Source organism: Vombatus ursinus, unplaced genomic scaffold, assembly GCF_900497805.2.
Source record: "Vombatus ursinus unplaced genomic scaffold, bare-nosed wombat genome assembly UNPS02014798.1, whole genome shotgun sequence".
Taxonomy (NCBI): domain Eukaryota; kingdom Metazoa; phylum Chordata; class Mammalia; order Diprotodontia; family Vombatidae; genus Vombatus; species Vombatus ursinus.
This window is the reverse complement of record NW_020954576.1, coordinates 47,741,298-47,767,414: the sequence shown is the minus strand read 5'-3', so window position 1 is coordinate 47,767,414 and position 26,117 is coordinate 47,741,298. Positions and strand designations below refer to the sequence as shown.

Genomic DNA, 26,117 nt, shown 5'->3' with positions numbered 1-26,117 from the left:
TTTGTTCCAAGTTACAGAATTCCTAATTAGGGCTCTTGGCCTCTTTTTTTTTTTAACCCTCTCTACCATTTATACCATTACCATTTATAAAACACTTTAAGGTCTGCAAAGCCATATATATATGCATATATGTATATATATATGTATATATATATACATGCACACATATACATACATAAATATATAATATATTTGTGTGTATATATATGTATATATAATTTGAGTGTGGTCCATGCATCCAGCCTTCCCAGGGAAAGCAATCTAATTTATGTCCATATGTTCACATTTTTAAAAAATTTATTACCAAAAAGAACAAAAGAAGAATGGTGATTAAATTAAATAAATTATACAAACATCTATGATCTCAAGACTCCTGGCCTGGGGAGGGGAAGGGGCAGCATCTCACAGGTCAGTATCAATAGAAACATTCAAAAGCATTGAAATTCTGGATTATTTCTCTTTCTTTCCCTTTTCTCTCTTTCTAAATCATTCCCAGAAAGGTTGTCGGTGGAAACTTGGTTCCATTCCTGCCTTTAATGTTCCAACTCAGGGAATCTTCACAATTGTCTGCATAACTCTCTTCTCAGGAGCAGGCAGGCTTTTCCTTGGTTTCATTTACCATTGACTGAAGGTGGTAGGTGGCTGGAGAGGCTTGGCTGAGCACCATAACATAACATGTGAGGGTGCAGGTGGCTTAGCCCTCTCCAGAAGTCTGGAAGGCCTGTTCCCTCTTTGTTTATCCCTGGATTATTCTGGATCAATCATCATTTTGGTTCTTGAAGTTTCCATTTACGTTGTGGTGGTCCTGGACCTTCATTCCTGTATAAATCCTCTGGGTCTCTAGGAAGTCCCTGGATTAGGAATGAAGAGGCTCATCCTAAACTTACTTTAATTGATCTTTCAGGGAGGTGAGATGAGGAGGTGCTGTCCAGAGAATTTGAGTGTGAGGAATGATGAATCCTCAGACTAAAATAGCGTCTTTTGCCTTCTGAGTTTAAATTTCTTGGACAGCATGATTCATACCAAGTCTCTCTGACCCAAGGTTGTGCTGGGTATATTCTAACATTCTTTTCTCTAACGGCAGATTTTCTAGCTCGTTGGCTCACTAGATACAGATGGACACATAACACTCCCACTTAAGTGAATCAGTGGTAGAGACGCATGTGATTGAGGTTGGTGGTGAGGGAAAGCTTCTGTCAAGTCCAACTGGGTTTGTTTTTTTTTGCAGGCTGGGCCAGCCCAACCTTTTGGAGCAGGGCTCACTGAAGCAAAACAGCTATGGAGAGAAATTTGGGGGGTGGGGTGGGGTAGTGAGGGGCAAGAGGAAGAGTCAGAGGGACTTCTGCATGGCATTGCTTGAACGGCATCAATGGAAACTTTATCAAAGTGGACAATAGCAATGGCGACCTCTTCGTTTCTGAGACAGTGGTATATGCCCTCTTGTTGACAATATCCTCTGCTCAGGAATGCTGTCTTAATGGGGCACAATGAGGGACAGGGGGCTTCTGGCTAGAAAAGTGTTTGTCCCCAAATGAGGCAATTACCCTGGATGTTCTAGTATGGCTGTGTCCCTATCCCTATTCCTTTTTCTTTCTTTCTTTCTTTTTTGAGACTCTGGATATACCTATCCTACCCAGGCTAGAAGTTCAGTGACCACACAGGCCTGGTCATTGATCCCACTACGGATCTTACATGGAAGTTTTGCTGTGCTGTGTTTCTAACCGGGGTCAGTTTGCCTATCCTTAGGTTCCTGCTTCCAGGAGTTCACCCTATTGGCGCATGGCAGCGTTGACACCAATCTGCTTGTCCTACTATCGCTCAGAACTCCCAAGTTCAAGTGACCCCCAGACTTAGCCTCTCCAGGAGCAGGGATCACAGGCTTGCCTCCCTAGTCCTACACAGGGTTGTGATGGTGCTCACATGTTTACAGTTCAATGTGGGGAGGTGGGAGAGAGGAAGGGGAGGAAGAATTGCATGGGAAATTCCTTCTAGCAATGAAGATTAGCCCCTACTCTCTAATTTATAATCTTGGTTGTTGCCTGAGGTCCTGAGAGGCAAGTGCCTTGCCCAGGGCCACACAGCAAGGGTGCTCTGTTCTTGGAGGGCATTCTCTCCCCCAAGGAGGGATGAATGTGGCCTCTTAGCTCCAGGCCCCTAGGTGAGTCACTTGGGCTTACTTCCTAGAGGGGAGTAGGCGCTGGCTTTGCTGGGGTTGATCATGGTGGAAAACATGAGAAGGGTTAAAATGATAAGCCCCTCACTGTTGTCTTGGGGAGACTGCAGCTCCTTTGGGCAGAGAAAACGCCTTGTCCATGGGATCTGAAGGACCTTCAGGCGCCATTGCTGGAATCCAGCCTGATACCAGGTTGTGCTAGGTTGGTACCAGCCTCCCTCAGTCTCATGTACAGATTCAGATCTCTGTACTTTGAGCATATTTGCTGTTGGAGTTTTTGCTGCTCAGTACCCCACATTCTTGGCACCCAGCATCCAGGATGGGACTCAGCAAGGGCACTCTGGTCTCTAGAGGGCCAGTGGGCATGTACAGGGTGGAAGAGAAACTGTTTTTAGCCCTTGGTCATTCCCCATGGGCAGGCAGTGATGTACTACCAGGGGCAGTGACCTTGGCAAATGCAAGGCAATGGAGGGAATGAATGTAGTCCCTGAAAATGTACTGTTGAATTCAAGAAAGACAGTGAAAGTGGCCCCAGAGGAGGGACTGGTGGCACAGAAATTGTCAGTGCACAGAGTCAGGGCAGTTGGTCCTAGGAGGAGGTGAAGCCACAAAGTATCAGTCAAACTCAGCGTAGAAAATCACCCCCTTCCATGGGCTGAGTCCCCGTGCTCTTGGGCACCCTGGAAGCTACTGGCATCCAAGTGTGGTGGTATAGGGTTGGCTTCAAGGTTCCTAACCTCTGGTTTTAAGTCAGAGTTCTACATTTTTCACAAGACTCTTGGCTTATCCTAAAGTCTAGGAAGTTGAGGGGCCTTTCCAACTGCCTAGGGGAGGAGATGTCTTTTTAGTATCAATCAGAGCTCTGAGGAGCTGAGGCACAGCTGAGAAGGCTGAATCTCCAAGTCTTTGCTCCTGCCAGGCCTGAGAGCTCTGCGCTGCAGTGGTTGGGTCCTTCTGGAGGGTCCAAGCAGAAGAAAGAGGAAGAGGATGGAGAAGGTGAAGACGGTGTATGTGCTTTCCTGCACCCAGCCATGCCTCTGGAAGTCAGTCTCTGACATAATCCTAGGCTCAGAAGGTTAGACGCTCCTTCATGGAAGGTTCCGGGCAACGGGAGATGTTGGAGATGGCGAGGGTTCCCCCTGAAGCTTCACAGAGCTGTTAGTGTCTCTGAGTGGAACATGCTCCCAAATATCTCCTGTAGGGGAGGCAGAAAGGAGAGGGCATTAGGTTTGTTGGTCAGGACAGTGGGTTGAGGCCAAGAGTGGCCCTGAGGGTTGGGGTCAGAGTTGTAAGGGTTGGGAAGCAGCAGGTAGAGACAAACCGAGAAGGGGGCAGCATGCACACTGTATCTTCTTCCACAAGTTTAGGGCTATTGACTTTGATATGAGCACATCTCTGAATCTCAGTTTTCTCATCTATAAAATGGGGAGAATCATCTCTGCACAATTCTGATCTTTGAGGAATTCTGGGAGATTAGGTGACCTTTTCTGCCATCTTGATTTCTTTCCTCCCTCATTTCTAAGCTCAGAATTAGCACTCATAAGCAAATAGGCTCAAAGCTCTGTCTAGCCACAAAATCCCATAGAAAACAAGCACAAAGGGGAGGGAAATAGGAGTAACAAGAAATGTGATTTCTTCTAGACTCACTATTTGATTTCCTTTAGGCCCATCACCATGATTTGTTTTTCTAGTTGGAGCCTTTGTGTGAGTGTTTTCTTTCAAGAAACTAATATGATACCCTATTACGGTAGACATGAAATTTTCCCTGACCCCTGAGCTGCTAGAACCTTTCTCTCAAGATTATTTTTCATTGTTCCCTCCCTCAATTTGTACTTACTCTTAGAGGTCAGGTTCCCAAGTAGGACAGCTGCTAGCTCCAATTCCAGGGGTAACCCTCATGGGTAATTGTACTACTAACACTCTAACTTCTGACCCCTCCTTGTACTTGTTATTAATATTCAGCGATTAGACTCAACTCTTTTTTTTTAAATTTATTTTTAGTTTTCAACATTCACTTCCACAAGATTTTGAGTTCCGAATTTTCACCCCATCTCACCCCTTCCCCTACCCCAAGACGGCATGCATTCTGAATACCCCTTGCCCTGGTCTGCCGTCCTTTCTGTCTCTCCCCCCTTCTCTTATCCCCTTCCCTTTCTATTTTCCTGTAGGGCAGGATAGATTTCTGTACCCCATCTCCTATATTTCTTGTTTGGGAGTCTTACTTCTGAAGGACATCTGTATAATCCTCTTCCCTCCCCCAATCCCACTCCCAGCTCACCGGTTCCAGATCACGGTAGCTAGATCCACCATCATCTGAATCATACATAGAAAGTTCAGTGTTCTCTGGAGCCTATGAGGAAAGAAGGAAGCTAGTGTGGGATGGGTGCCATTTAAAGTGAGCCTCAAGGCAGGACGGGGTACTGACCAAAGCCCGTGTCTTTCCTGTCTATTCTCCGGCCACTTATGATGTGCCCCGTCCCACACAGGCACTCTTCCTCTCAATTTAATCTTCCTTTTACTTCCCCCCAGAATATAGAATAACACACACCCTTCCTTTCCCTCCTCCTCTGTCATCAGTCAGATGCCAACAGGCCTGCCTTCCTCTATGGGCTGTGTTACTGGCATGAAATGATCATGAGGATCAAGGGATTTAGAGCTTAAATCTCTGATCCCTTCTGTCAGCAATGACCTTCCCCCTCAGCCTTCCCATGCCACTGTTTAGCAATTCTCTAATGCACTTACCAGGAAATGCCCAGTATTCTACATGCACCTCATAAGTGTTTAATAAATGTTTGTTAAATGAATGAATGGATCTAGTACTACCTCCTTATTTTGTAGACAAGGAAACTGAGGCCCAGAATGGTTGTAATTTGCTCAGGGGGCACCTGTTGCAGTGGAGAGAGCCCTAGGCCTGGAGTCAGGAAGACCTGAATTCAAATCTCTCGTCAGCCACCATCTAGTTGGATGATCTTGGACAAGACATTTAATCTTTCTTTGCCTCAGTTTCTTCAACCATAAAACAGGGATAACAGTAACACCTACATCCCAGAGCTGTTGTGAGGATCAAGTGAGATGGTATTTATAAAGTGCTTAGTATAGTGCCTAGCACATAGTAGGCACTATAGGCATGGTTATTTCCCTTTCCCTTTTCCTAGGATATACCTGTAGTAAGTTGCAGACTAGGGATTTAAACCCAGCTTTTCTGACCCCAAATTCAGTGCTTTTTCCCCTAACACAATTAACCCTACTTCATCGCTCAGAAGGATGTTTTATTTTATTTTAGGGAGAAAATTCAACTCCCTCTGACCTGGGACAAAAGCTCACCAAGTTGAAGACACCAGGCTGCCTCAGGACAGCCAGCCTAGCTCTTGCTAACCCTGATTCTGCACCTCCCTCATACCCTTTTCCTTTGCCATCTTTAGGGTAGGAGCCTAAAGCCCTATTTATTTTCCTAAGTGGCTTTCAACGTGATTACAGATGGTTTCACCTTCACCCATCTCTTAAGGCAAAGAGCAAATAGTTGCTCTAAGGCCAGATTAGCCCTTTCTTTGATCTGAAGAAAGTAGGGGCAGTTTTATGGACATTTGAAGTAAAAGCAAGGCCCAGGGACTGAAGGTAAGGGCTGAGTGGGGAGCTTGAAGAGAGCCTTGGGCATGGACTCCTATGCTGGGAAAGGCTAGCCCTGCCCCACCAATCTCCCCAACATTTGGGATTTTTAAGTGGTGTTGATTTGCATATGCATACCATTCACTGAGTGATCTGCTTAAGGTCAAAATTCCAGAAGAGAAATCTTTTCCTCTATCTGGACCAACCTTACTACTCCTCTTTCTTCCCCCTTGTGGAGTTTCCCTTCTCTATAGAGCACCAACAAGTTAATCTGTAATTATTTGAATGTTTTTCTTGACCCAAGAAAAAGAATGTTTTTCTTGATCCAATGGGGCAGCTAGGTGGTACAGTGAGTAGAACACTGGGCTCGGAATCAGGAAGACCTGAGTTCACATCCAGCCTTATATACTTACTAGCTGCATGACCCAGGGCAAGTCATTTAACCCTGTTTGCCTCAGTTCCCTCATTTGTAAAATGAGTTGGAGAAGGAAATGGCAAACCATTCCAGCATCTTTGCCAAGAAACCCACCAAAAGAGGTCATGAAGAGTTGGACACAACTGAAAAAAATGACTAAACAGCAATGACTTTACCCAAGGATCCTGGTCCTGTGTGACAGCAAGTAGAAAGATCTTGGTGAAGATTTGAATTTAAACTCTGGTGCTGTGTGACTCTGGGCAAACCACTTAACCTCCCATAAACCTCAGTTTCCTCATCTGGGAAATAGAGAAATCAATCCTGATACTAACTTCCTCATGAACTTGTGTAAGAAAAGGCCTTTGTACACCTTCAAGTGCTGACACAGCCTCGGTTATTCATCTCCACTTTTATCCTGCGTATATCTTGCTCGTAGATAATTGTTTTCATGTTGTCTCCTCCATTAGACTGTAAACTCCTTGAAAACAGGGATTTTTCTTTGCCTTTCTTTATATCCCTAGCACTTAGCACCATGCTTGGCACTGTACTAGTACTAGTACTAGTAGGCACTTAATATTTATTGACTGACTACAGGAATATAAGCTATTATTACATCAGAGTTGTGTGTTACACCTTGGGAAAGTGACTAATTGGCATGATTCCAGAGGACTCATGATGAAATGTGCCTAACAGAGAGGAGATGTACTTGGTGCTGATTGAAATAGAATTTATTTTTTTTGGACATGGTCAAATGAGGGAATTTGTTTTGCTTGACTATACATGTTTATAACAGGGCTTTTGTTTTTCTTTCTTTCTCTAGTCAAGGTGGTGGGTGGAGGTAGGAGAGAAAGTAAGGGAAGGTAGATTTTTGTTGATTGAAAAAAAATTAAATTAAAAAATGAAGAGAAAAAAGAGAACAACTGGTTGGGTTTTCTGCCTAAGAGTGTTTCCAAGGCTGCTGCCTTGCTCTTGAGTTCTATGAGTCTTCTCTCCACTCTTTTCCTCAATGCCTTTTTCTGGAGGGGGTGGCCCTCCTAAGGAGAATGGAGGAGAGGAAAAGCTCACATTTCCTCTCTGGACCTCAGTTTTTTTATCTGTAAAATGGGTTGGACTGGGACGGCTTCCAAGGTTCTTTTCTAGCTCTAATATTCTATGATCCTACTTCGGTTACTGGTGAGGACAGAGAAGGCATCCCTTTTCTTATTGTTTACTAATTCAGCGTACCCCACTTCCCTCACCCCACTCCAGCATGGACTACTCTTAATGTCAGGGACCATACCACATGTAAATCTTGTCCTGTGACCACTGCTCTTCTGTTGGCTTGGGCAAAAAGGACAGCGTCATGAATACTGGGAAAGATGTGACATCGTTCTAGGGTCCCGTCCTCAAAGACACCTCCATGATTAATGTCATTGTACACTTGAGCTAGAAAGGGGAAAAACATTATCTGTCAAGAAGATACCTGCCCCTGGGGGCTGGGGCAAGGAGAAGGGGTTAAGGGAGAAATAGATGGAGAAAGGGAGGAGAGAAAAGGTATGTTTAAGAGCCTCTCTTGCCTTATCTGTAATGCAACACTTGGGTTGCCTACCTCAGGAGCTTGTTGTGAAGAGAGACAGGGCTTTGCAAACTTTAAGTCACTCTATAAAAGACTCAGTATCCTCTTAAGCCTTGGGAATCATACTTCCCACTTGTAATGTTGCAATGCTAGTTTGAGCAGCAGAGGGCGTGAGGAACATATGGAAAAGCTTGGGCTTGAGACTCAGGCAAAAGGAAGCTGTTTAACACTGAGGAATCATTACCTTTGGTGGTTATGTCCAGAGATGTTAAAACCTCCTTGCTGGGGAGGAGGTAGTCCTGTGCTTTAAAGAAATGCTTATGGTATCCATTAGGTTGTAAGCTCCCTTGAGGGCAGAGTTTTGCCCAGAGCTTAGACAGTTCCTGGCACATAGTAGGTGCTTGATAAATTTTGATTGCTTGATTGTTGTCTCTCATGCCTGGAAGGCTCTCCTTTCTTACTACTACCGTTGAGAAGCCCTGGCTTCCTTCTGGACTCCTGTCAAGGACCAGCATCTGCAGGGGTCTTTCTTGGGCCCTCTCACATACTTGTCTTCCATTCTAAGCTTACCTTGTAACAGCCCTTCCTCACTTAAATCCAATTCACTTGCAAATCATGACATCACCTTCCCAATGTCTTGGTCCTCTTTAAGAATGAAGGACAAACAATAACCCATGAATAGCTGCTGCACTGGGGACCCAACTGGCCAGTTCCAGTTGGGCAACACAACTCCCTCCTTCTTTTCTTCCTATCTTCCTTCCTTCCTTCCTTCCTTCCTTCCTCTCCCTCCTCTCTCTCCCTCCTCTCCTTCTGTCCATGTAGGGAATCAGTTGTGGGTACTCTGCCCAAAGGAATATAAATTTTGATTGCTGAAACCTTGCTAGATTTCTTTTTTAAGGGCCATGCCTTAAACCTAAATCACTCTGACTCTCACTGATTGGTCAACAATAGGTTCCAAGCTAAGACCCATTTGGTCATTGTTTGGGTTCTGATGGCTGGGAGTGAATGTAAATAGCAATTTTATCTGTTTTGTCCAGAAAACCTGAGGGTCTTCCCCTTCCATTTTGATTTTTTTTTTAACTAGATAAAAGAGGGCATTTTTTGCCCCATTTCTTACCTAGCCTTACTCACTGAATGGGTGTTGCCTCAGACAAACTGAGACCTGTGAAAAACCCTAACTTAAAAAGGCCAAGGTCTCCCACTGCATGCTGGACCATCTCTACTCTTCTGATCCATACCTTGTCACTGGAACCAGATGGCTGGTGACTTTGCACAGCCCTGCCTCACTTATATCCAATTCACTTGCAAGTCATGACATCACCTTCCTGATGTCATGGTCCTCTTCGAGAACAAAGGACAGACAACAACCACTTTGTAACTATTCTACATGTATCTTGAATATACCTACTTTTTGTACATGGCGTTTCTTCTGTTAGAATGTAAGTTCCTGTTTTGCTATTTCCTTTGTATCTCCAGTGTTTTGTAGAGTACTTGGCACATAGCAATTAATAAATGTTTGTTGACTGATTGTCTCCCTCTCTTGCCCTCCCTTTACTGTGTTCTCCTCTCCCCTGCCCTTCTAACTTTCTTCCTCTCTGTATGCTGATGGGAACTATTTCTGTGATCACTTTTGGTATTGTTCCTGGCATGTTTTTATAATCTGCTCTCATTCTCATTTCTCCTTGTTGTCTACCAGGTAGGTAATAACCTCAAGACTACCTGGCAGCTCTGCTCTCCCCTGCCTAGCTCCTTGTAACTGCCCCTGAATGTCACCCCTCCTCTTACCTTGAATATTCACCAAGAAGACCTTCACACCAATCTTCCCATAGGTGGAGGAGAGCTGGGGCAGAAGTGTTGGGTCAGGAGAAGGAGGTGGGGAGCAAGGTGAGACAGAGAGAGAGAGACAAAAGGAGAAGAATGTTCTGAGTGTGTCCCACAGGTGACCCACAAAACATACTTCAAGTAGAACTGAACAAGTCAATGGGTGTAGCCAATGCTAAAAATAGCAGCAGGTATACACTACTTCTCCTTGGAGTGCTGACTGAGAGCTTTGGAAAGCAGGATGGAATCTTGGCTCTGACCATTTGGTGGGCACTTTAGGATAATTATTGCCCTTTGGATCTTCCTCCCCACTAACCCTTGGGGAGCACGGAAGCAGCAATTCTCCTACTCTCACCGAAGGAAAGACTCAGAGAAGGCAAGCTTTGTACCCAAGGCTATGCAGGGACGGGGATCAGGAGGACCTGGGTTGTCTTGATTCTCTCCCTCTACCTAGCGGGCAGGATGAGGCATGAGGTGGCATGGTTTAGTGAAAAGAACACTGGATCTGGAATTAGAGGACCTAGGTTTGCATCCTGACTCTGCTGGTTACTACCTATGTGACTAAGAGTTTCCTCATCTGTAAAATGAGGCAGTTAGGCCTTGAGAGTCTCTTTCTAGACCTTTTCATGTTCCGCATGATGTTGTGAGGGAGATTAATAGGTGGGGCATTGACCAGGAGGTCCTCAGGCTCACTGGAGGGTGTCGAGGGGGCCTGTGGATCCTATGATCTCTAAAGGCCTTTCTAGTTCTCAATATGCTGATCCTATGACCTGATCTAGGCTGGAAAGCTTTCTCTATAACAAGATACTTAAGGGCCCAATTTATTGCAGAAAGTTTTTGGTTATGTGGGCACTTCTTCTCCTCCCTCCCCCCTCCACAGACCCTCTCCTCCCCCAGTCACCTCTATGATCTTCAAGAGGTAGTTAGACATGCTATCAGAAGAAGATAAGCTTACCAGCAATTCTCTGACCTGCCCATTTGGATTGTGGAAAGGGGAACAGAATTACTATATTCCTTGATTTCTTAGTTTAGGGACCAAAATCTGCCCACTACTCTAATTGTCAGTCTAGGGATGGCTGGGGGCAGCAGTGGGCAGGTATGGCCAAATTCTCTCTGATGGATTTTGGAGTCTTAGAGGGGTGGAAGTGGGAGAAACAGGACACCATTTGCCCTTTTTCTAGAAGGCAGGTACAGAGATCTGACTTCTTGCCAAGAGGTAAGGCCTCTGGAGAAGTGTTCTATGGACAGTATATTCAAGGGAGATTGCCCACTCTGAGCAGATTTAAAGAAGTCAAAGACTGTTCTACTTTGCTCCTTTTGCTGAGGAACCTTTGGCGTTGGATCAGTTTCTCCAAACTAGGGAACAGTAAAGATGTCAGGGGAAAAAAAAGGGCTTAGAGGGTCTAGCTCTTCTCTTTCCATTTAAGCTTTACCTTTGACAATGTTTTGATGCCCATAAGGTCAACGAAGCTGACCCCACTCATGTCCAGTATGATGGTGTGGAAAGAGATGAAGGGTGGGGCACTGGCCAGGGAGTCCTCAGGTTCACTGGACGGTGGGAAGTGGGCTGGTGGCTCATCTTTGGAGGGTGTGGGGGTCTCTGGGCTGAAGGTGATGTAGGAAATTCCAGTTCCATTGGCAGCTGTCTGATTGTTGTTGGTATCAGTAGGGGAAACAACTTCAAAGTCTTGCTGGAGTTCCTGCAGTGAGACAGTCTGGGGGCAAGGACAGGGGCATGGTTCAGAGTGGACCCTTGAAGGGTCTGACTTGCCTTAGACAACCCAGCTAGAGAAATCCATTTCTCCAGATCAGGGTTCTTTCTTAGCTTTTTTGGTGTCCTTTTGGCTATCTGGTGAAGCCTATGAGCCTTTTCTCAAAATCACATGTTTAAATGCATAAAAGACATAGGATTACAAAGGAAACAAATTATGTTGAAATAAATTTATCATAATATAAAAACTCCCAAGGTTAAGAATTCCAGCTTAGCTCCACATAGTTGGATTATTGATACAATATGGCAAACAGACAGAGACGGGAATGTGGGAGGGAGGGACGGAGGGAGAGAGAGCGAGAGCTGATGAAGTACGTATGTGTGTGAATGGGGTGCTGTCTTGAGTTTAGTTCACCTTGTTTTTCAAGAACAGGGATTTCCTCTGTTTTGTGGGCGTCTTGCGTCCCTTCTCCTGGTTCTTTAGGTACTTTTGCTTGGCCAGGAACGCTTTCTGGGGATCCACACCTATCTGTGGGGAGAGAACTAGTAGCTGTAAACGAGCTCCACCTTCTTTGTCTCTCTCGTTCCCTGCCCCAGGCCAGCACCGTTCCAGAGAACTTTTCCCCTCCAGGTTCAAGGGGACTGTACTTTACCTTGGAAATGACCTTCTGTCTGAAGATTTCTGAGTTGGCAAAGTAGAGCGGGGAGCAGTAAGTCAGAATTTTAATTCCCTCTACTTCCTGGACCTGCCACAAGGAGACTGGGCTTAAGAGGCAGAAGTGTCTTTGTATGATTATTTTTTAACCTCTTTGCCTTAGGAGGAGATGAGGCAGGGGAGAGGGAGTATTAGGGAATGGGAGAAGGAGACTGCTACTTACTCTATCGTAGGTCTTAGGGTTTACATAGATATCTGTGTCCATGACCTGGGCCAGGGCAGAGCCGTTACGACTGGATGAGGAAGGAAACAAGAAGAACAAATGAGAACAATCATTCAATATAGAATTTAAAGGGATGCTGCTAAGACCAGAAGGAGGGCAAGAGAGGAAACTACCTCCTTCCTGGTCTTCAGGTGGGGGTTCTTTCTAGGCAGAATTACATGGTGATCTATGGTCTAGGAGAAGAGAATAACTAGGGGGAGGAGGCAGGGAGCCATTTACTCCAGATAGGTTTCCCAAAAAGGGGTTGAAGATATGGGGACATGCACAAGGTCATAATGTGTATGTGGTACCAGCATTAGGACTTTCTGGTTCTGAGTTGTTAGAGGAGGGAAGGTTTTCTTGAGGCTTAGTATCTACTCTTTCCTACCCAGCCTCTGGGACTGGTGCTAGCTGGTACAACATTGCTTGGCGGGGTAGTGTAAGTCAAGTGCTTGTAATTTTTCTAGGGGTAGGAAAGAAGCCTGAGCCTGGGCACTCCAATCAATGGCTTGGCCTCCTCAAGGTGTGTCTGGGCTATGTTGGAAAGGTTATCCTGTTCGCCAGACTCTTCTTCTTACCTCTGTTGCTTGCCAGGTTTTCTCTACTTTTCTAACCCTTTATTCTCAACTCTCTTTAGAATCCAAAGGCTATTAACTGTATCCTCTTGGATAGTCAGTGGTAACACATTTTCCCTGAGAGGTGAGTTTAGATAGGGCTCCTTATGTCAGTGCCTTTCTCTAACACATGTCAGGTCTTGCAATGGCCCTGGGTAACCTCTCCAGTCCTGAGTCATGGAGGCATCTACTCTTGGTAAGAGGAAAGGAATCGGCTATGTCCAGTACGGGCATTAGTGATGGACACCATAGAGGTTTCGCATCAGTTACCCTAAAGGCTGACTTTAAGAGGAGTGGAGTTTGAGGGATAGCTCAGGGCTGGTAGTAGAGTACTCACAATTGGGTCTGGAAAATAACCACTAGGATGGAGAAGGAGACACCCACTGCTACGCCATAGGGCAGTCCGAGGAAAAAGGCGGAGAGGAAACTCACAACCCAGACACACTGTGAGGAGAGAGAGAGAAAAGAAAGTTGCCCTAAGGCTATGGTTCTGAGGCCAGCCCAGGGAGAGGATCCTTTCTTCTAGGAAGCCTTCCTAGGGTCAAACTTACCCCTTTCCTTCAATGAATTGATGTAATTTTATAGTTACAGCTATCATTAATTTCTTCCCCATTAGACTACATGGAAGTTCTTCAGGGACCAAGAATGTATATTTGAAGTATGTATCCTAAGCTCTACAGGCCATATGTGTCCTTGATGGTGCCTACTCAATACTTGTCAATCAAAGGACTGACTACCGAGGAGAGATGTTGGGATATGGATTCCTATGATTCCTCTCTGAAGAGTTTTTCGAGTTCTTGAAGCTCACTGTATTACTACCTGCCACTTTTCTCTTATGGGGGTCTTGTGTAAATTCAATAAGACTGTGATTTTGAAAAAAACATAATGTAGCAGACAAATTTAAAGGGTTGGGATGAGTTCAGAAGTAACAATGAAAAGCAGCATGGTAGAAAGGGCATTGGATTTGGAGACACAAAGCCTGCTTCCAGGTTCCATCTTTGTCATTTACTTATTAGTTGTGTTACCTTTGGCAAATCACTGAACCTCAATGCATCTTCTCATTTGCAAAATGGGGACAATAATACTCACATAATCTGTTTCTCAGAGTTGTTTCAAGGGTCAAATGAGATGGGGAATGTAAAATGCCCTATGGAGGTAGACTTTAACTATTACAGGGGAGATGGGGAGTTTGTTGGGACTCGTATTTTCCTGCCTTCACTTTGCCTTGCTGTTTCTGAGCCTAAAAACTCCCCCTCTGAACAGTGGAGTCTCCCATGGGCCACTGGCAGATGAGAAGTTCTGGAGAAGACAGATTTGGACTTTGGCCAGAAGGTGGAATTAGGATGATCAGGAGGAAATGAGCCTTTGAGGGCTAAGAAGTCCAAGGAAGGGGTAGGAGGACATACTCACACAATCCAATTTGTTTTTCTTCCACAAGTAATAGGGGTCAGCGAGCTGCTTAAGAGAGTTCTTGAGGTTGACAGCAATGAGGGCCCCCAGTACAGCCTGTAAGGAGAGCAAACAAGGATTCATATTAGTAAGACAGGGTCTCTTTCCCTGTCTTCTAACCCTCTGGTCAAGAATCACAGAGACAGAGACAGAGACACAGAGAGAGACAGTGAGAGAGAGATATGCAAGATAATCCCCTAGGAACTGAGGTTCAAACCCTATCTGTGTAACTGTTACTATCTTTGTAAGATGAGGAGGGTCAACCAGTGATCTCTAAGCTTCCTTTCAGCTCTATGATCCTATGAAAATGCCCAGAGGTCCTGCAGCCTTGTCCCTTTGAGGATGAGGCCACCATGGGCCTGGAGGCACCTCAAATTCTATGCTAGCACCTGCCACATAGACAGTTCCACACCCAACCCTATCTTGGTTTTGTGTGTTTTTCTCCTTCTCCAAGAAATTAATCTCTTTAATTCGTGCTTTAGACAGAGGTTTGGTCTGGGCCATTTCTATGGTCCTTTCTATCTCTAATATTTTATGATTATGTGATTCTTCCCTCCTCTACCTCAGCCTGCCCCAATTGTGCTCTTACCTTGGGTAAGGGGTATAGATAGACCCCCAATGCCAGCATTGTGATCATCACTACCAGGGACACACACAGACTTGATATCTGTGAAGATTAAAAAAAAAAAATCTGAACCCTGAGGGAGGGAAGAAGGCAGGATACATGTGATGAGGGTGAGGGTTTTCTCTCTAGGGGATGACTGGGTCTCCTGTGTGAATTTGTCCCTGCCCCTCAGTGCCTCAGCCAGAAGTGGTAGAGGGGAGGGGGTGGTGGGCAATTCCTATGGGGGGTGATGGAGAAAGTGTCTAGGGACCTGGCTTGCTTTCACTTTTCTAGGCTAGGGGAAGGGATCTGGGTGGGAGGTATTGTGATGAGCTTCTTGGAGTACAACGTGGCACCTGGTCCTTCTGGGTGTCTTCCCAATTGACTTCAGAGAGTTGTACTGCCCACCATCCTCCCAACCAGCTCACCTGGGATTTGCCCCCTGCTCCATCCACAGCCAGGGTGACTGAGAGAGCACAGCAAATGACATGAATTTTAAAGAAAGAGCCAAAAAAGTTGCTGCAGCCCAGAGCAATCATTTCCTGTGGGGAGAGAAGGAGTGCTTAGAAACCTGGGAGTCCGTCTCCCCTGCAGATGGGAATCAGTCTGGGTAGAGTTAGAGCATGGATGGGGTGAGGCAGTGGGAGAACCTGAGCCAGAGAAACTCAACTGCTGACTCTGAGATCCGGCCACTTCATGGTGGCACCGAGCCTGATACTGGGAAGGACATAGATAATGGACTCAAAGACTTTGGGTTCAAATCTTGACTTTGATACTTAATATCTCTGTGACTTTGGACAAGTCACTTAACCTCCTTGGGCCTCAGTCTCCTCATCTGTAAAATGATGGGTTTGGACCAGATGGTTCCTGAGTTCCCTTCTAACTCTAGCACAATGATTTCATGATCCCAGCACCAGGAAGACAAGCTAGAGACTATAGGATGGCAAGTCATACCCTAGGGATACCAGTAATACAGCTAATAATAGGGGCAGCTAGGTGGCGCAGTGGATAGAGCACAGGACCTGAGTTCAAATGGCACCTGAGACACATATAATATTTCCTAGCTGTGTGACTCTGGACAAGTCACTTAACCCCAATTCCTCACCAAATTAAAAAAAAATACAGCTAATAATAAGCTAGCATTTATATATTGCTCTAAGGTTTGCAAAGCACTTTCTTTATGTTATCTAATTTTATCCTCAGAACAACCCTCTTGAGTAGGTGCAATTATGATCCCCATTTTACAGATAAGGAAACTGAGGCAGACAGAGGCTAAGTGACTTGCCCAGGGTCACAAAGCTAGTAAATGACTTGATTTGAACTCAGGACTTTCAGACCCTCAGTTTGGCACCCTTTCTGCTATGCCACCTACGTGCCGTAAGAGTCATGATTGGGCCTCAAGAGGATGATCAGATATCTTATGTCTTCAAGGTAAACTTTCGCCAGATGCAAAGAGCCAGAATATGAGCTAAGACAGGGCTTTGGAGCAGCCCTATGAATAAGAAAACCACGGAGAACTCAAAGCTGGAAGGCACCCTAGAGATCATCTAGTCTATGGGTTCTTAACCTGAGGTATATGGACCCCCAATGATCTGTGGGTGGATTTCAGGGGGTCTGAGAACTTGGATGGGAAAAAAATTACATCATTATTTTCATTAACCTCTAACTGAAAATTAACATTTCCTTCAATTGTGAATTTAAAGTAAAATTAATGTGAGAAGGGGTCCACAGACTTTATCAGACTGCCCAAGGGGTCCATGATACAAAAAGGCTAAGAACACCTGATCTAGTCCAATGCTCTCATTTTATAGATGAGAAACTGAGGTCTACTGAGGTTAAGAAATTTGTCCCGGGTTTACCTAGAAAAATGAGTCAGAATCAAAATTAGAACTCAGGTCTCTTGATTCTTAGCCCAGTGGTCTTTTTCTACTATATCCTCCTGTCCACTAGGTTCTATACCTCAGAGGCCTACTAGCAGTATCATCTTGGGTAAGTCACATTGCTTATTTGAGCATCAGTTTCCTTAGAGGCAGCATGGTGTAATGGGTAGAATGTTGGATTTGGAGTCTGAAACCCCGCCTCAGACATTTACTAACCATGAGCTTCAGTTTCCTCATCTGTAAGGTAAAGAGGGTTGGACTTGATCTCTCAGGTCCCTTCCAACTTTAAGTCTATTATCCTGTGATTTGTAAAATGAGAGGTTCAGTCTAGACCTCGAGGGTCCCTTTTGTCACTAAGTCATATGAATCTCAGTGTTTCTACCAACAATGATGGTGTTAAACAAGCCCATATTTCAATGTCGTAGTCCCCAGGATCTACACAGTACCAGCCAGTTGCTGGTGGACACCCTCACCGGCAGCTATCTTCGCATAGTTTCTCCAATACGTTGCCCATGCCCTCTTCTTCCCTCCCTCCTCCCAACACATGTTCCATTTCCACACCTCTTTTTGCATTACCTGGTTAGAATCCACATTATAGCCATGTTTGGTTCCCAGGGTCCTGCCAACGGCCAGGTTGATGACGTAACCCACGATGGCCAGGGAGAAGGCTGTGCCAATCATGTCTTTCCACTGGGAGACCATGGGGGACACTGGGGTGGGGAATCTGTCGTGGAGTCAGAGGGAAGGAAGGATCAGGACCCAGCGCGCACTTGTGTATGGGAGGAGAAGGGAGCAGGAGTGTGGGAATCAGGAGTGGAGCAGGGTATGGTCAAAGTAGAAACACCGAATCATAGGATTTGAGAAATTATAGGGACTTGAGAGATTATTTGGGCCAAACCCACCATTTTGGGGAAGTTGGTGATAACTCCTTTATATCTATCATCTCAGGTGAGGTATATGGAGTGCCAGTATTATTATTCTCATTTAAAGATGAGAAAGCTGGGGATCAGAGAGTCTTTACAGAGTTGCTCAAGGTCACACCATCACTAAGTAGCAGAGGGGGGATTACAAGCTGGAGCCTTTGATTCGTGTTCATCTCCTTCACCCCGGACCGTTTCCTTTGTCCTTCTCTCACACTCTGCCTCTCAGGACTAAGAGAATGTAATTGATGAAGTTCTACTTTTCCACAACCTTGCCTGTAGTTGGCACTCAACATATGTGTTGAGTGGTTAAAAGGGTGTCATCCTGGGATAGAGGCAAAGCAGAGATATTTCCTCTTAACAGAATAGCCTTTATCTGATTTTCTGTCTAGTAAAATAGTGTCTAAATTAGGCCTGTGGTCTAATAAAATTGTTATCTAGAGGCACGGACTGAGGGCTGAGCTGAGCTGGGGTAGGCTTGGGGGTGTGAATGCCCTAAAGAGGATCCTGCTGGAATTGACTCATGGATCCAGGACTGTTCCATGCTGCAGAACCAAGGTTCTAGATTGGGGCTGGGCCTAGCCCTGGCTGGGAGAGCCAAACTCCCAGCCAGTTTCCACTCACCCCTGTTGGATCTCTCCCACAATCTGCATATGGTACTTCTTGGGCATCTTACAACCCCCAGAGATAGCCGTTGCCACCACCACCTATTGAGGAAGGGAAAGATGGGACCTGAGCCACGGCCAGGGCATTGAATCTCTACCAGGCTTCCTTCTTGAGTAAAAGAAACTCAGGCCCTTCCATTCCCAACTACCTGACAGAGACTCCCCTGGGAAGGCTAGCCATGGACCAAGACTGACTTTCACTGCCTGATTTCCTGTTTGACTCACTGCAGGGGGGGGGACAGCTTTAATGTCCATATAACTGGGAGATCGTAAGATGATAGGTCATAGAATTAGACTCAGAAGGAACCTTAAAGATCATCTAAATAGAAAAGAGGGCTACTAAACTGTCCTTGAGGATCCCTATGGGCTATATATTGACCCAATTTTAAAATGTAATGGTATCTGTTTTATTGTATTTTTATTTATTTTGTTACATATTTCCCAATTATGTTTTAATCTGGGTCAGACTACACTCGGGAGTGTGGTGGGCCACATGTTGGCTTTGGGCCACGCGTCTGATACTTCTGATCTAGTTCAACCCCCTTACTTTATAGTTGAAGCCCAGAAAAAAAGATAGATTCCCCTGGGATACCAGGATAACATAAGTGACAGAGCCAGGCTTTGAATTCAGGCACCTTTAGTCTAAACCTAATACTGTCACCTCATGGGTGTCTCTTAGGATCATACAATTTAGAGCTGTAAGAGATCTAGAGCTAATTTAGGCTCATCCTCTCATTTTACAGATAAGGAAACTGAGGCCCAGAGAGGTAGAATGGTTTTTCTTAGGTCACATAGGTAGGACATAGCAGAGCCAGGACTTTGTCCACAAGTCTGCTTACTCTGAATCCAGTTCCACGTTGTCATTTTGCCCCCCTGGCCATTAGTCCAGGTTCCCAACCCCAAACCCAATTTCCGATGGAGGTCCTCACCACAATCAGCTCTGTGGGGATGGGGACACGGATCTTGTGCATGTAGCGGACATTGAGCTCTTTCACCAGCACCAGAAAGACAGCGCTGATCAGGGCAAAGATAAGCGAAGCAATGTTTGTATGGGGCAGGTTTTTGCAGATGTCGATGAAGGTCTAGAGGGAGAGCAGGGACATCAGAGTTGAACAATCAGGAAGAAGAGGTCATTGCCTTCACAGGCTCCCTCCCTCTCCCTTCTATATGTCCACTTCTGGGCACCCGTGCCAGGCTCCTGAGGTTGCAACAATGCTTGAGAGAGGCCCAGGCGAAACAAGATTCAGCCTCTCCTCCCCACCCTCAACCCAGTCTCCTCAACCCAGATTTGAGAGACTATCTGGAACAGCAGAGCAGTTCCCTTTCTCTGTCCCTGAGTGGAATGAGAGGAAACAGATTTTAAGCTATAGCTAGAGGGAACTAGACCAGGTTTAATTTAGGTTTCTCTGATAGGCGCTGAAATGAGGAGCCAAGGAAGGCAGCAAGAATTAGAAGTATACATATGGGAGGGACCTTAGAGGTCATCCAGTCAGCTTCCCACCGAGCACAAGACCCTTCTAGCACATGAATTCCTGATAGGTGATCAGCCAGCCTTGTTTCAGAGCAGGGGTGGGAAGCCTGTAGGCTTGAAGCCACATGTGGCCTTCTAGGTCCTTGGGTGCAGCCTTTTGACTGAGTCCAAGTTTTACAGACCAAACAAATCCTTTTATCAAAGGGCTTTGTTCTGTGAAGTTTGGATTCAGTCAAAGGGCCCAACTTGAGGACCTGGAGGGCCGCATGTGGCCTGGAGGCTGCAGGTTCCTCACCTTTGGTTCAGACACTTTCAGAGATAAGGACTGTTGCATCCTAGCTTCTAGCAAAGTGCCTTATATACTGTGGGCATTTAATGAATGCTTATTGAATGAATGCATGAAGGGAATTCATCACTTTTTTAAAAGAGCAAATCTGAAAGAGTAGGAAAGATTCTCAGGTGTCTCTCTCAGCCCTCTGGATTATATGTTGACTCACCAAGACAATGGCCCCAGGGCCAGTGTAGGAGGGGATGGTCAGCCCGAAGATGTACTTGAGCACAGAGATCAGGATCTGCAGGCCAGCGGCGGTCATGAAGCCTCTGATGAAGGACTCAGACAGATAGATGGCCACAAAGCCGAACTGCACAAAGCCGAGGCCCATCTGGGATGGGACAAAGGGGAAGGGGAGAGAAAGGTAGATGCCTGCTTGGGGCCATGCCCAGACCAGCAGCTCCCTGCCACAGCCCCACTGCCAAGGACAACAGCAGCTCACCCAGAATGTCACAGGTGCATCCTTGAGTGGTTAGTGATCTTTTAATGCACATATCCAATCTCCCCAACTAGATTGTAAGCTCCTTGAGGGCTTGTATTTCTTACGGTTTCTAGCACAGTGCCTTGCACAGAGTAGGCCTAGAACTGAGATGAGGCATTTTGTACATCCTAAGTAAGGTTTGAAGATTTCACCTGCCCCTCTCCTCCCATCCCCACCCCCATCTTATGAGTCATTGTCTGTAAGAAGCTTTGGGCCTTCCCTGTAATCCTTATACTGGCAGGCAATAGAGTTTAGCTGAATGTATGTTTGATTTGGACTTAGAAAACTTGGTTTTGAATGTTGCTCTCTCACCTGCATAACCTTTGGGTGAGTCACTCTCTCTCTTGAGCCTTGGTTTTCTTATCTGATAAATGGGAGAGGCTGGCTAGGTAATATCTAAAGTTACTTTCAACTCTAAAACCCATGAACCTCTAAGGCTCTAGTTCTAAAACCCTGTGATCCTAGATTGTCACTTATCACACATAGGCACTTACATATTTATGAGAAGTGGAGCTTTCTATAATAAAAATATACATTTAGAAAAAAAAGGCATATAAAAAAAGTGTTCCTTGAGGCTTTCTGTATTATCTCTGGCTCAGATACACCCTCAATACTGATGGTGTAGATGACAGGAGCTGGGAGGAGGTTGAGAGTGGAGGAGGGACATTTCCTAGCAGCCTCTATGCATATGAAGAATTAGAAAGGATTTCAGGCAGACTTTTAATACCTTGGCAGAGGAGGTAGTCAGATACTGGGTTAAGTGACAGGTTGAGATTTAGACACTTTTCCCAGAGATCTCTGGACAACCCCTTGTGGGGAATGTTAAAAGAGAGTCATGTTATAAATAGCAGGTTGGACGAGGTAACCTCTAAGGTTCTTTGAACTGGAATTCTCAGCCTCCAATCTCAGAAAACATTCTCATTTAGTGGGGTATGAGTGAGAAGATTTCTCAAGGTACCTTCCAGCCCTGTGGGAGAAGGCAAATTGCTAAATCCGCCTTAGTAGGTTAGACCCCCCTCTCCCATCTATAGGAATTGGGTTTGGTGCAGAAGTAGGGTGGAAATAATCTCTAGAAAGCTTAAGGATTCTTGGATTGAAGTGGCAACTTGTTCTGCCTCCCTTGAGGTGCTGAATACCCTGGAGATCTGTCAGCAGTCTCCTTGGGCCCTTATGTCCTAGACGCAGGAGGAGCAGGGTCTCACTGAGGCGCTTCTGCCCTTCCCACTCACCTGGATGATGGCTGTTAGACAAGCTAATGTTGCTGACACATGGAGTCTCTCCTCTTCCATGGCTGCTATGTCCACATAGCTTGTGTTGGTGACATTGTTAAAGACTTGGAATTTTGACTCCGGAGCCAGCTGCAGACAGATGTTACCCACCAGGATGCTGATGACAGCAAAGGTACCTGCGGTGCCCCACCCAGCCCAGCAAAAGACAGAGGTTTGGACCAATACCCACTACAACCACCAGCGGCCCCAGGATGGCTCCCCAACCCTCAGGAGTCCAACGGAACAGTTGAATAATTCTACTGGGAAAGGTAGTCATGGATAGAGCTTCAGCTCCCAATGATTCCACATTCTTCTTTCCCTCCACCTCACCGTGCTTCAGTTTCCTCTCCAGTTAATAAGGAAAATTTCTTTGCATTTGTACAACCCTTCATGCTTTGCAAAATACTTCCACAAATACTGTATCATGTTAGCCTTGGAACATGAAGTTGGCAGTGCCATTATATTCTTCATTTTATAGAAAATGAGAATCAGACAGAAAGGCTAAGTGAGAAGCCTTTAGGTCATGTAGTAAATAAGTGACAGAGATTGAACTGAAGCCTAGTAGGACTGGAAGAGACTTCAGAAATCATTTAGTCTCATCCCAGTACAAAGCATGGGCCTCTACTTGAAGACACCCGCATCCCCATCCCAGTGCTGGAGAACTCATTTCCCATTAACTTATTGCTCATTAGTAAGGAAAGCTGGCCAATTTCATTTTCAGATTTCTCTAGTTGCCAGGAATTTTCCCCTACATCTGTCTTCCTCTAACTTCTGCCTATTCTCAATTCTGCCTTCTAGGGCCAAGCAGAAGATATATAATTCCCCTTATATGATCATAGGAGCATAGAGAGCTGGAGCTGGAAGGAACTTCAGAAGTTATCACATTTCCCATGACAGCCCTTAAGCTCATTCAAGATCATAACAATATCTTTTCTGAGCTCAGGTTCCCCAGTTCTTTGCACCCGTCCTCAAATGACAGTTTCCAGTCTCTTTACCAACCTTTTGGATGACATGGGACGTACCACCATCTTTTAGATCTTGTACTCATCGACAAAGAGGGTAGGGAGGGGGGATTGAGGGTCAGGAGGCCTTTTACCTGGCACCATCTGATGTACGCCTCCCAAGAAGAAGTAGGTCAGGAGAGGGAAGAAGGATGAGTAGAGGCCATTGACTGCAGGAAGGTTGGCCAACAGTGCAAAAGCCATGCCTGAAGAAGTTATGAAATCATAAGTTTAAAGCTGGAAAGGACCTCAGGAATTGTCCCATCCAGTCTCCTCACTTTACAGTTGAGATGCTGAGGCCCAGAAAGGAGAACAAGGTCACACAAATCCAGGATTTGAAGCCTGGGGCTCTGGCTCTAAGGCTAGACTTAGACCTGCTACACCATGATGATTTTTATCAATGAAGAAGTCTCATTACTTCACAGGTTTACTGATTCCAGCCTAGTATTTAGAAAGCAGGCCATCCGAGGGAATGTACAGTATAGGAAGTAACAAATGTTTAGCCCAATCCTGAGGGGAATCCTAGCCGATGCTCCCCAGTTTGGGCCCCTGAAGTCTAAGGCAGGCACACCTTAAGGTTCAGGATCATAGAAAGTTTAAAAAAATTTTTTATGCAGGGGATATGGTACATCATACCTAGAGTAGGGAGAATCTCTCACCTTGTGGGACCTGGATGGATCCCCCACTCAATCCACCAAGCAGATCAGGCATAATGTAGCTCTTGATCTTGTATTTGGGGAGCCAGGATAGGATAGGGAGAAGCCCAAATACCACAGTTTTGATCTTGGCAGAGGAACATCTGGAAGGAAAGAGAAGAGCATGTCATAGGAGAGACAAGTAGGGAACAGCAACACTCTTGTCCATCAGGAACATCATCAAGGATTGGACATGCTGGGCTGGGAAGTCTTGCACACTACAGCCCCTGCTCATTGAGAGGCACTGATTACGTAAATAACTGATTCATGGTGGACAGAAGGGGAATTCTTTAGCCTATACTAACATTCCTGCAGTATTTGGGTTTAAAACTTTGAATTTTGTGGTAGTCTGACCCATAGCCCCTCTTTTTCTCCTTGTGTCTATTTCTAGGCAGGATTGTATTTGAACCAACCTAAAACTAGAGTCAGCTCCTCATTCCTTAGATATAAACACTGGAGGAGACTCCACTGCCTCCTCAGTGTTGGGTCCTTGCTGATTTATACAATCTTTAAGTTGTGAAAACATGCACACACACACACACACACACACACACACACACACACAAACACCCTCACCTGGGTCCTTTCCCTAGTTAATACACTAACTTACATTGGGGGTGGGTGGGGGAACTTTTCATTGATCTGCACAGGGTGGGGAGAGTTGATCCCTTCCCTGTTTGTCCAAGGCCTTGAGGACTTTTCACTGGAACTCCCCTGGCTGGGGAACAAGGACTTGAGAATGGAGGCTGACAGGAGGTGGATTGATGGGTGGGGGTGGAGGTATGTGTATTTGGGGGGTAACAATTTGCTTTCCAAGTTCCACTTCAATGCAATCACGTACTTGGGGATGGAATCAAGGCCCATTCCGGTGACTCATTTACCTGCTTTGATTAGGCCTTCTTTCTTTACCATCACTGATTCTGACTCTTTGGTATTGCTTAACAATGGTTTCCCCGATATTAGGTCCCCTGGATGTCACCCAAAACCTAAACCAACACAGCAAATGCTTTGTAAAGTCTGGGAAGTCTCCTAGTGCCCCAGAAACTGGGAGAAATTGGTTTCTATAACTTGATTCTCCTATCTAGTAATCAATCAGTCAATAGACAGGCACTGATTCATAGGAACTTAGAATTTAGGACTTAAGAGATTATCTAATCCAAATCTCTCATTTTACAGATGAAGAAATCGAGGCTCAGAGAGTTTAAGGGACTTTCCCAAGGTTTCACACAGCTAACAAGCACATATTAGAAGTGGGATGTGAATCCAAGTTTTCCTGATTTTAAGTCTGGGACTCTATCTAGTGCACAACAATATACCTCTATTAAGTGGTTATTATGTGCCAAGCTGTGTGCTTAGGTGTTAGGGATACAAAGGGACACAATGAAACATTCCCTGCTCTGGAGGGAGACAGTATGTACATTTTTTGGTGTGTACAGAATAAATATAAGGTACTTTAGAGAGAGAAGGTGTGGTACCAGAAAATTAGAGGAATTAGGAAAAACTTTGTATCACAGTGTACATCTGAAGTAAATAAGGGATTCTCTGAGCCAGGAGTGGGGAGGAAAGAATGTATTCTAAGGCTGCACGATAGCCAGTGAAAAGCCAGGGATGCAGGAGAATTGTGTATGAGGGAAAAAAAGAAGCCCAGTTTGGTTGGACCATAGATCATAATAAGGAGATTAATAAATACTGAAGCTAGAAAGGTAGGTTGGGGTCAGGTTTCGAAGGACTTTAAAAGCCAGATAGATGAGCTTTATTTTTAAATAGGGAACCACTGGAGTTTATTGAATAGAAGAATGACATGGTTGGACTCGTGCTTAAGGAAAATCATTTCTGCAGCTGTGTGGAAAATGGATTAGAATGGGGAGAGACTTGAGCTAAGGGAGAACAATAATTGAAATAAGAGGTAATGAGGGACTGAACTAAGATGGCAGCTATGTGATTAGTGAAGAGAAGATGAATACAAGGTATGTTATGGGGGTAGAAACAGATTTGACTTGTGATGGAGAGCAAAAAGTTAAAGATAATGTCCAAGTTGTAAACCTTGTAGACTGGAAGGATGGTGGTTCCCTTGACAGAAGTAGGGAAGTGTGGAAGACCAATGGTAGCATTGGTCAACAGAAAAGTCCTGCCTGTATCTCCTACCTCTCTTGGAGCAGGTAGGCCCATTGACTTCCACTTACTGTGTGAAGACAAAGAAATGGATCAAATAATGCAGAACAAACCTTGAAGCTTCTCTGGAAACTCAGACCAGCTACGGCATCAATAGGCTTATGCCAGTTGTCAGAAGACACTGTTTTTATTTGACTTCTCCTGGGGAGAACTAAAGCCAGCACTGTGCTGGTAGATGTTTAATAACTGGTTCTCCAAAAAAAAAATGAAAAAATGGATGCATTTTAAAGTCGGATCTGCATTATTGATGTTTTCTCCATCACTTTCTTAAATCTAAATAATTAACAAAATAATAAATCAAGCCCTAATTTGTAGTGTGTGCTGATTTCTGAAATGTAAATAATCACGCTGAAATTTAACAAGCTCAT

General features: G+C 45.1%; 1 protein-coding gene across 5 annotated transcripts in view; it reads right to left on the bottom strand.

Moving 5' to 3' along the window:
* Window positions 1-279: 279 nt before the first annotated feature.
* SLC26A9 (solute carrier family 26 member 9) overlaps window positions 280-26,117 on the bottom strand; it is a 39,617-nt gene continuing 13,779 nt past the window's right edge. For 3 of the 5 annotated variants that reach the window (XM_027871582.1, XM_027871581.1, XM_027871583.1), the window contains exons 3-21: window positions 23,542-23,681; window positions 22,978-23,088; window positions 21,843-22,018; window positions 20,299-20,463; window positions 19,260-19,412; window positions 18,290-18,372; window positions 17,322-17,469; window positions 15,294-15,407; window positions 14,851-14,928; window positions 14,223-14,318; window positions 13,150-13,256; window positions 12,160-12,229; window positions 11,935-12,027; window positions 11,697-11,810; window positions 11,004-11,285; window positions 9,535-9,589; window positions 7,474-7,619; window positions 4,452-4,523; window positions 280-3,368 (exon numbers count right to left, since the gene is read on the bottom strand). In XM_027871582.1, coding sequence (XP_027727383.1) covers window positions 3,321-3,368; window positions 4,452-4,523; window positions 7,474-7,619; window positions 9,535-9,589; window positions 11,004-11,285; window positions 11,697-11,810; window positions 11,935-12,027; window positions 12,160-12,229; window positions 13,150-13,256; window positions 14,223-14,318; window positions 14,851-14,928; window positions 15,294-15,407; window positions 17,322-17,469; window positions 18,290-18,372; window positions 19,260-19,412; window positions 20,299-20,463; window positions 21,843-22,018; window positions 22,978-23,088; window positions 23,542-23,681 — 2,251 coding nt within the window. In that variant the 3' untranslated portion in view covers window positions 280-3,320. The remainder of the gene's footprint in view (window positions 3,369-4,451; window positions 4,524-7,473; window positions 7,620-9,534; window positions 9,590-11,003; window positions 11,286-11,696; window positions 11,811-11,934; window positions 12,028-12,159; window positions 12,230-13,149; window positions 13,257-14,222; window positions 14,319-14,850; window positions 14,929-15,293; window positions 15,408-17,321; window positions 17,470-18,289; window positions 18,373-19,259; window positions 19,413-20,298; window positions 20,464-21,842; window positions 22,019-22,977; window positions 23,089-23,541; window positions 23,682-26,117) is intronic. The other 2 variants (XM_027871584.1, XM_027871585.1) reach the window with 2 other exon arrangements.